The 11,388-nt window shown below is 28.7% G+C and overlaps 1 protein-coding gene across 1 annotated transcript in view; it reads left to right on the top strand.

Annotated features, from left to right (window-relative positions):
- Positions 1-1,202: 1,202 nt before the first annotated feature.
- The window catches only part of LOC111640388 (cytochrome P450 4C1-like), a 12,972-nt gene continuing 2,786 nt past the window's right edge, over positions 1,203-11,388 (top strand). The window contains exons 1-11 of the mRNA XM_023386399.1: positions 1,203-1,251; positions 2,528-2,640; positions 3,781-3,866; positions 4,600-4,781; positions 5,003-5,075; positions 7,561-7,687; positions 7,761-7,922; positions 8,502-8,594; positions 10,179-10,245; positions 11,066-11,245; positions 11,328-11,365. Coding sequence (XP_023242167.1) covers positions 1,203-1,251; positions 2,528-2,640; positions 3,781-3,866; positions 4,600-4,781; positions 5,003-5,075; positions 7,561-7,687; positions 7,761-7,922; positions 8,502-8,594; positions 10,179-10,245; positions 11,066-11,245; positions 11,328-11,365 — 1,170 coding nt within the window. The remainder of the gene's footprint in view (positions 1,252-2,527; positions 2,641-3,780; positions 3,867-4,599; positions 4,782-5,002; positions 5,076-7,560; positions 7,688-7,760; positions 7,923-8,501; positions 8,595-10,178; positions 10,246-11,065; positions 11,246-11,327; positions 11,366-11,388) is intronic.

Consider the following 11,388-nt stretch of genomic DNA (forward strand, 5'->3'; position numbering starts at 1 on the left):
ATTAAATTGTTAAATATTAAATATATATAAAATTAAAAGTTATTTTTTATGTATATAAGAGACATAAATTACACAGATTTTAATTATTGTACATTTTCCTAGTCTATTCTAGTAAAAATAACAAGTTTCCTTACAAGTTACTGCCAACGTCAATTATTTGCGTTTTAAAATTAAATTCGATTTAAATAAAATTGCAAATATACCAAAATTCTGCGTGAAAAATATGAAGAATTACTATTGCATTGAAACGTATGCAATCTATTCAATTGCAAAAAGTGTATAATAATATCAGAAATTAATATACAATTAATATTATCAATAAATTATTAATATTATACAACAACATTTTGTATGTGTGCTTGTTGTATTCTATTTTATAATACTTCTAAATTCATTTCGAGTATTTGACTAAAAAAAAAGAAACTGCACAAACATTACAAAGTATGGCAATTAGTAATTTCTTAAGTAATTGCCATGCCTTCTTACTATTACTTATAACACCACTGAAAGACAAAAGGTTACCTCGGAAACATAAGTAACAAATGCACACGTTTACAGTTTCGATTAAAAATGATTGAAAACTTAGTTTTTAGAATAATATTTTGAAATCTCAAGGCCTTTTTTTTCTTGTTAATACTAAGTATATTCCTTCTCATTTTACATGAAAAATTACCTCACGTAACTTGAAATCACGCAATCACTATAGAAAAATTAAATGTACCTACATGCAATGTATTTTTTGAATGTGTGAAGTTAAAACACGTGCAAAAATTAGACAAGTGTTTATTTTGTTAAATAGTTGATGATGCCGTTAAAGTTAAAAAATGGTAAATATGAATCACTCGTATAATTTTCTTAAATGAGGACTCATGACAACTCTTATCTCCCTTATACTTGATCTTTGTACCAAAATTATATAGCATAGACGGCCACATATATAAACTGATAATATTTCTTACTTGATCATGTGATACATAAGGATAAATTCGAATTTATAAGTATTATAAACAAACAAAACAAAACAATAAGGAAAAAGTACATCAACCAGTATATGTAATTTCATGCATACAATTAATATAATAAATATAAAATATATAAAGAAAGAACTGTGTTCGGCTGTTATCATTAAAGCAGTTTCCCAGTCATATTTCCTGGTAACATATTTAAACTATAAATTCGAGTAAAGTTAATTTCTATAGTAGATGGAGAACGTTAGAATAAGTATGGAAGCTCTTACCGAAATTCTTGCTAGTAATTGCGGATGGAAGATACTCGCTATTATTTTAATTATATATATCCTGTATAAATTGTTGGTTAAAAGAAAGCAAATTCTTATTGGTTTTAAAAATACCGAATTTTATTATTTTCTTCTAGGGTGGAAATTCGCATTTCAAATTCTCATACCCAGGATTGGTGAGTACTTTTCTCTTATCTCTATTCTCGTACTATCGGTCGTGTCTAAAGATTTTTCTCGCGTGTAAAAGACTATTTACGAAACATTTGCACAATATAGTTGTAAAAAATGCTATTGCAATTCGAGAAATGGTTACACGTTTGATATTATACAACTGTTAACAAATTGTATTTTGAATTACTGCAACTGTGCTTACATTGGATATTCATATTCGGCTCAACTACGACTAATTTTGATCACTTGCCAGCGGCACACGATAGCGTGTAAATAAGCATTTAGCGTAAACCCAGCTACTTTATTGTAATAGCAATACATTCAGCTAAATGTATTGCTATTACATCGTAAGTGTTTAAACGTATAGCCGTTTTTGACAAAATTAATCGCGTTTAATAAGAGCAAACATGCTTATAACGAGGAGCAGTGCCGTCTTTTTAAAGGCGTCACACACACGTACGAAATAAAGAAAAAGGAAATAGTTCGTCTCTGTCGTTTCCATTGAATCTCGCAGAGAGTTGCAGAGTTGGAGTTCCAATTTTTTCTGTTGGATCTCGGAAAAAAGCATAGTTTAAGCTCCCTCTGCACAAAAATTTTTGTGAGAAAATTCATTCTTCTTTTCGTTTTCCTTCGAAAATCCAGATCAGGAATTTTTCGATACAGGTCCTATGGTACGACAGTCTCCTTCTCAACCTCCTCGTGTCTTTGAGAATTCAGACTTTTGCACCATCTTCGCGTAAAATTCCGATTTTCGGTTTGTCCGAAACGGCGGTCTTTCTTAACTGTATTAGTCCCTGATCTGTTGCCAAAGACGCGATGTTGGGAAAAAGAAATCTATTGTTACTAGGACATAAATCTTTATTAAACTGATTAAAACATACAGAACCAAATTTTAGTTTTAGAATATTTACTTTATCTTCATAATAAAAACAGCGCATAAAGAGAAAATTGAATAATAATAATATGAAACGTATAAAATTTTTTATTTACATTAAATCTAGCAACAATTCTTATATCATAAATGGATTGTTGCTGGTCTGCCTAGTAACCTATTTCGATATAGTTTTTGTATTAGAATAGTACACAAATAAAAGGTTTTTATATAAAATTTTTTTCCAGGTTTGTCATTACAGTTTTCGGAAATGTTAAATCAAACATACGAAAAAGGATATTTTCCTTTTAATTTTCTAATTGTGAAATACCTGTTCTTGTATCATCCGGATTATATTCAAGTAAGTTTTTAGAAAAATATTTAGAATCGGCAAATAATTACATTAAACGATAACAAGAGGCACAACTTTATAGCAATTGTTTTGTGACAGTTATGAAAAATAAATGTCAAACGGCGTATAAATGTATTTGCAGTGTGAAAATGTTAAATACGCATTGTCAGTTCTGTTAGAGTAATATACCCATTAATGTTTTATTTGTAATTGGTAACGAATGATATTAATTGATAAAAACGAATTAAAGTATATAATCATAATAATAAATACTTTTTTGGCTGCTAATAACAATTTGGCCAATGAAATATTTAGTGTTGTTCAAAAGTTAAAATTACTCAGTACGTGTTTTAGAATACGTTTTAGTCGCCAGGTGACGTGCTATTTGCTGTCCCCGCAAAAATAGGATCAAAGACCGAACAGGCATAGATTCTCGTGTAGTATCCGAGTTTAAATCATTTGCTGTGGTACAAAAGAACCTACGCCGTGTTTACCACAAAAAGCAAAACAGATGCCTGGAGGAAAAAAGCATGATTCAAGATGTTTCCAGGGAATAAAAAGAGCACGATGCGACTTTTTTCTAAAACCGGCAGAGATCCGAACTTTCTGCCAAATATTTTTTAGTTTATGCAACTTTTCGAGTTTTTAATGTCGTGAACATACGAATCTTTACGAAAAATAATGAAATATAGTTTTACATTTTAGCTAAATATCATTTCCATGCTCGATTAAATATTTTCATTTCCATGATTTATTTTTTTTTATTTAACACATTGAAGATAACATTATATTCAAGGATTATAAGACATTATGAGTCCATAAATGAGAGCAGCCATCCTCATAAAGCGAAAAAAGACTTTCCGAGGTCGCTGTAAGTTGTACTCTGAAACCGAACGTTCGCTTCACACGCAGCGCAACGCAACAATCTTCTTAGCAACAATTTCACTTTAAGCTTTCTGCAGCCGCTACAGCACTGCTGAATTTAGCAAAGAAACTTATACAACATAACAACCACACATGATCTTTATGCGCAGTTTCCAAAAACCTTAAATGCGAAATTTTATAATTAATATTTTTTTTATTAACATATTTATAAACGATTCTATTAATATTATTATTTACAATTCACATCTATTTATTCATTTTTAGACAGTGCTAAATGATTCTCAATGCATTAACAAATCGAAATTGTATAAAGGATTTAAAGATTGGATTGGAGATACTATTTTCATGAGGTAATCATTTGTAAACATATACTTTGAATTTTTTCAAGTAATTTTTTTTTATTTCACAATATATTTGTAATTCTTTCATAATAAATTTTAAAACCCCCTAAACATTTTCGAATTTATTTAAAAAGTCATAGCTATTTAATTTTCTTTTTCATTTTTGAAGAGAGAAATATGTAACGACTTGCTTTCCTTTTAAATTCTTTAAAATTATTGGGCTACTATGCAAGTAATTGCTCAGGCACGCTTAATATTTTTTAGGATGTAAAGAATATTTTTGCCGAATTTCGTACAGTCAGGTATAAATGTGTTCAACACTTTATCTAACATAATAGGAGGGTAATTAGGGTAAAAATAACGACCTAAAAATTTCCGGACCTACAGTTATTAATGAATATATAAAAGATATAATAAACAGCCGAAAATTAACGAATGCTTTCTTCTTTAATACATTAAGAATTTAAGGCCTGATAGTCGAGCAATCAAAGCGATACTCTAGGAATCTTTCGAGGTAGTCTGTCCGGATACATCTGGCCGTGTGTCTCTCATTATCCAGCCTTCATTGCTCTTAAATTCGACATTAAACATTTTACTTTATTAATTAAAACTTTTTCTTAATTTATATTTATGTAATTTGCCATTAATTCACTTTAACTTCATATACAAAATCGCAATTAGAATAAAGATCCCGTGTAAGCAATCCAGAAAAAAATGTATAATATCCAGAAATATTTTTCAGAAGTGACAAAGCTCATACAGAGAGGAAGAAATTATTGTTGCCCGCCTTTCGCCTGAAAGTATTGCATTCATTTATTCCAATAATCGAGAAGAATGCCAGAAAATTAGTTGAGGTTTTGATGGAAAAGGAGAAAGTTTTCATAATACCTGTCGTTAAGCAGTGCGGATTTAATATTTTGTATGGTATGCAAGATACATTTTACTTTCTATCTGATTGATTTATACAGTATTTTATAAAATTTAGGATGGATTGCTTATATAAATTATTTACACTAATATTTATAAAAGCTGTCAATTTTTTAAGGAAATAAATATAAATTACATTATGAATTTTAGAATTTATTGAATAATAGTTTAATGTCTGTTTTATTGTTTTTGTTATTAAAATATAAAATTTATTTTAGATACAGTTCTTGGCGTTAAAGATGGTTCTACTGTTAGAGAGAGAAGTTCTTATTATGAAAAGTTAATAAACGCGTAAGTATTTAATTCCAGATGTTATCTGATCTGTACAACGATTTTAAATCCGAGAAAAAAACACAAATATTTGGAATGGGCTATTTTTGGTTTATTGATTTTTTATTTTTAGTTTTATAAAACAGATTTTATTGCATAAAGTATGCTCGAATTTCTGCTACTTAATTTCTACTTTTTGCAACATAATTATAATAATCAATTTTATTCTGAAATATGAAAAAATACTAAGAAATCGTCTATGAAAAATCATATGGCCTGAAAATAATAATGCAATCAATTGATTAAATTGAGTGCTAACTTTTATTTATATGAACTTAGCAGGAGGTTTCTTTTTCTTCTCTCAACGTTCGGCAGATGAACTATACGCTGTCATTAATATAGACGTGCATAAAGAAGATCTCAATGGTATGAATACTTTCATCTGCTTATTCAGTAAAGCTAATGAGACAGACATTCAAGATGTTCGCGTTCTCCTGTTTCATGTAATCGCTTTTCATGACTGTTAAATGCGCTTATAATTATTTTGGTCAGTTTCTAAGCATGCATCTTTCACATTTCTTGTGCATTTCTAAGGAACGGACGAGACCCAGTCAATTTGAATGTATTATTAAACAGATTGGAATACACTGCTTCTTGTGAAACTTTTTCCTCTGCAAGTAGAATACTCGATTTGATATAAGAACACAAAATACAAATCTAAATAGAATCTTAAACACTATTCATGTATATAATTCGTCTCTGTAATCCAAAAAATTTTTGGTAGACGGACTCACAGCAAAACTTTTAGTTAGAAACTCACTTTTATTCTTTAAAAAATGACATATGCATTTCAGGTTGGTACATACATCCAACCCCTCCTTACTGCTAATTTTTCAAAAAACAATAAAAAGCTATAATAATCAGTACATGACACCAAATACATTACAAAATATTTCTACATACTTACTCTTAAAAACAAATTTGTGTATGGGCTACCAACACACCTAAACACCAACAATTGTTTTTCATCAATATACCTTAAACTTATCGTGCAATTTTAAAGAGCACTTGAAGTGTTTGCATTACATCACTTCTGAAAACAAAATTACACTATGACAATTTTGTAGACTTAATAAAAGGCATTAAAAAAACAATACATTACATGCCTTTAAAATATAAATAGTATACGAACAATCCAACACCTAGCAATACATTAGAATCCTTCTTTTAATCAATCGCAATAACTTCATCATTTATTACTATGTAACGCCCTCTATCATTTTGTACCAGCGAAAATCTATTTCCATACCATCAGAGAAATTTATTAAATTATTTTGGTTTTTATTAATTTTCAAGTGTTCTTTAAATTTACGTTTATATATGTACTTTTCATGATGTAAAATTTTAATATTATTGCCATTAATTTTACAATTATTGTTTTTTGTGTGTTCGTACCATGGCGAATTTTTATATCTCAACCTAATAGCCGCTTCATGTTCTGTTATTCTTACATCTAATACACGTCCAGTTTCTCCTATATAACTACATGGATTCATACAGTTACATTCTAATTTATATACAACTCCTGTCTTTTTTAAAAGATCTATATTATCATGGTTACTTCTATTAAAATATTTAGAAACGTTATTTGTAATCTTATTTGTCAAAGATGCGGCCAAACATATCATATCATTGTTAAGAATGTCACTGAAATTTTCAAATATACCTTTTATGTATGAAAATATTTTATACATTCTTTCATATTTATATTTTGTATTATATCTATTTTTTAAAAAGGATGTTATCCACTTATTAATTTTGAATTTTGGGTAATAAACTAAGTATCTAATTTTTCTAATTTAAGTTTAATATTAAGTTCTTCTGTTATACGTGTATATATATATTTAAATTCCATGAGGTATGAATTCTTTTTTATATAATCTGGTATATAGGAATTGTAATTAGTAGTTTTTTTAACATCACATAATTTTTTATATGTTAAAAATTCAAATTTTTCAGTGTTATTTCTAATAGTGATATCAAGGTAATTTATTTTTTTGTTTTCTTCAAGTTCAACGTCAAATTGTATTTTTTTATTTATACTATTTATAAATGAATGGATAATATTTTTATTAGTTAAACTACTATTATATATTATTAAATAATCATCTACGTATCTCATTATTAATTTTATACCTTTAATGTTGTTTATTTTCTTGTTTATATTAATCATTGTTAGTTCTGCTAATTTTGGCTCCATCTTTGACCCCATACTGATACCATCAGTCTGTCTATAAAACTTATCATTAACCTCTAAATAATTATTCCTATATGCAAAATACACCAAATCAATTAAAGTTTTTTCTACATTCAATTCTATTAAACTCTATAAGTTTAATTATCGGAAATTTATATTCTAAATATTCGGAAATTTAGAATATTTAAATATTTAATATTACAATTTCACATATGAAATGCGACATTTTATGAATTATTTACTTTTTAGAACATTTAAACCAGTACTTGATAGATCAGTTAATTTTCTGATGTCGTTTGACTTCTTGTTTTATTTAACATCAAAAGGAAAAGAGTTTAAATCAAACAAAGAAATTATAAGGAAGTTTACAAAAGAGGTTCGTAAAACCTTCTTGTTTTCCAACAATAATTACACAAAAATATTTTTTTAAACTTGAATTCTGTTTTTAGATAATTGCTGAAAAAATCCGTCTACGTAAAGATGAAGAAAACATAATGGAAATTAATGAAAATCCAAAATCTCTATTGGACTTTATCTTAGATGCCAGAGATAAAAATCCAGAACTGACCATTGATAGCATCTGTCAAGAAATCGAATTTTTTCTCGGCGCTGTAAGTGAAACATATATTTTTTATTTAACATTTTGGTACGATATTTATTTCTAAGTTATTAAATATTCTGCCCTTATTTATGATTATTATATAGTATTATGAAATATAGCGTCAAAAGTCAGGATTTCGTATCTGTCAACACTATCAATGCAGCGCCATATTAAAAGTTTTAGAATTTTACAATTACAGCATTTTAACGCATGTGTATGGGACTTTTTATTGTTGAAATTATGCAAAGAATTGCCTTTTCGAATTCTTCTCTCATATACAAAATAATATCATACACGTACAATGTGAACAAATAAAAATAACATACTTTTTGTAACTACTTGACTGTTTTCTCGTTCGAAATTGTTGCCTAGTAATCATTGGCACCATCGATGAACCCTTTCCCTTACTTTTTCTCTTACACTCTTTTTCGCCGGCTAAACCCTGTGTACAGCTGATGTTTATAATATATGTATGTTTATATGTAGTTATTGGCACGATTAATGAAAAATTTTTTTATCTGTAAAAATTAATCTGTATTATATGTAAACATTTAAAACATACATTGATAATGTTTTTTTCTAATATTAGGCATACGAAACAACTGCACTAACCGTCACCTGGTCGTTATACTTAATAAGTCAACACGAAGACATTCAAAGAAAAGTTCAGNCAATTACTATGGTTATTGAAATATTGGATGTAAATGGGGTTTGCTTGCAAAACCTCCGCTGACGAAGTCGCGGGTAACAGCTAGTATATAATAAATTCATAAGTCTACATTTTTATTAAATGGACACATTTTGCGTATGTCCATTATTAAAGATTTGTGTGTAATTCGTTCGCAATACCGTATTTTCTATACAATGTCTCATACTCTCATGGGAATAAACTATAATGATGCAAAAAATTTAGTTATTTTATTATAGCCTATGGAATAATTTCACATTATGTATATTCAAATTACTTAGATAAATTACTTAAAATGTATTAGACTATTAATTACAACAAAAAGATAAAAACCTTAATTTTATAAGTAGTAATAAGTTTTATAAAAATTGTAAATGTTTATTTAGAATAAACTCTTGTTTATTTCTGACCATAGTCAACATATGACACACACACCACCCCGTTTTATGGATGCATCCTATTGATATTTAACCGCAAAATTTAAAACCATCAATGCACCATTTACAGTAGCTACAATGCTAACTTCCATCTCTTAATTATTAGCTTATTCAGAAATATTAAAAAATATGAATGCTGAAACATACACTAACATCGACCGAATTTATTTCATGTTCATTTATGTATCTGTTGTTTACATTATTGAGTTGGTGGAAATGTGCAAAAAATTTCTAAGGTAAAACATGACACAATCTCAACGCTTTTAATTGTTTTGAGTATAGTCGAAAGAGTAGAAATATGCTGAAAAAGTTTCAAAATATTTACTTTTTATTACTAATTAGAGATTTCTTGTATTTTCGTTTCTGTTTTAGCACATCTTCCAATCATCCAGTTTATTATATAAAAAACTATTGAGCTGCAATTCGGAAAACATTTCAGACGTAAAAATTCTCACTGTCATGTGTTTATTTTTCTATTTCATTTTCCAGAAGGTATTTAGATACATAACAAAGGTAACAACAACTGGAAACTTTAGTGGCAGGAGATCCCAATTAACTTTATACAAACGACTCACGCAAATGTGAAGTGATGTTACTTCAATTTAAAATTTTTCCTCAAGGGTTTTTTCTTTCTATACTCTTTCGCCCTGTGAACACTAAGAGAGCCTCTTATAGCTGGCCCATTATGGTTTGGCTTGGCCCACAATGGGGCGACCGGGTGGTGACAGACCGGGGCCCGACATATTTGAACAAACCACTCTCTGTAAAATTCCTGGAGATTCTTTGACCTGTTTGGATTCGATCCCGGGTCCTCCCAGAGCGGTAGGCTGCCATATTAACTGCTCGTCATCCAGATGTCAAGTCCCTGAAGGGTGTTTCATGACCAGGACCAATCTATTGTTAAAAAAATGGGGGGGGGTACTGTACAGGAGTAACCTTGTGCTAATTTGAGATGCATGGCACATATTTCAAGTTTAATAAATTAAAAATATGTTTAAAAATTGCAGTCAGGTTTTGTGACATCACAATAAATAATTGCTATATAATTATACTAATTTAACTCCGATAAGTAATGTATTTATTGATATTTTGTTCATAGATAAAAATAATAAATAACTTTATTTATATTATTTTGTTGTAGGAAACTCTGAGGCTTTATCCACCCGCTCCAGTGATTTCAAGAAAAACAAAAAACTCTTTAAGATTTGGTAATGAAAATAATTCTTGATTATATATGCATTGCATTTATTTAAATTATTTTTTATACTGAAACACATTTCACGAAAGACATATGAAATCACGAACAAATGACTTACAAACACGGTCACACAGACGAAATAAAATTACAGTCTTCTACTAATAACTGTTAGTAATTAAGTAAATTATAAAACACGACCAACATAAAACACCTGCTACATTGCACGAATTTAAACTCTGCTGCTTACTACTAATAAAAAATGCAAATGGCTGTCTTTTTCATTTTATATCTGTTTTTGTGTCTGTGTTATTGTGTAGATTTGTGTCTGTGTTTTGTTTTTCTTAAAGTTTGTTTGTTTTGTTTGAAGATTTTTTACATGTATTAATGTCTTTTTCTCTGTACTCCATAGATTTAAAATAAAGTTTTTAAATTGGAAACGTACAGATATAGGAAAGTAATAATACATATAAATGTACATATATTACTTTTTTGAGAGCAAGACACTCGTTACGGGCGACATCGAAATGTCTAATAAAATCTCAGGAATTCAAGTAAAGGTAGAATTTCAGGCAGTAGCGAAGATTCATACTTTGTCTTAATCTCACATCTGTAAAAATGTATTTTAATTATATATTTTTGGCAAAGCGAGTTTCTTTAGTTATGTGATTGAATAAATACAACCAAATAATAAAAAATTAGCATTAAAAGTGTCACAAAATTTAAATTATTGTAAAAAGTAGATTTATTATACGATGGAAAGTAGAAGCGTAAAATTTAACGTCGCTAGATTCACCATATTGTGAATGAAATTTTTATTTTTATTCTTTTAGGAAATAAAGAATTCAGCAAAGACTGGATATACGTTATTTCTATTTTTCATGTTCATCGCAATCCAAACGTGTTTAAAAATCCTAATGTTTTTGATCCTGAGAGATTTCTTCCTGAAAACTCTTCCAAACGTCCACCTTACTCTTTCATCCCGTTTTCGGCAGGACCCAGGATGTGTCTGGGTGAGAAACTTTAGCATAATGAAATACAAATAACATATTTAAAACTTCTGTAGTGTGATTAATACGTGCTATTTTTTTACAGGGTATCGTTTGGCCATGATCGAAATTAAACTGATTCTGGCAACTATCTTAAGAAAGATGAA

The sequence above is a fragment of the Centruroides sculpturatus genome, unplaced genomic scaffold (assembly GCF_000671375.1).
Source record: "Centruroides sculpturatus isolate CEXI.00-Female unplaced genomic scaffold, Cexi_2.0 scaffold1391, whole genome shotgun sequence".
NCBI classification, from domain to species: Eukaryota; Metazoa; Arthropoda; class Arachnida; order Scorpiones; family Buthidae; genus Centruroides; species Centruroides sculpturatus.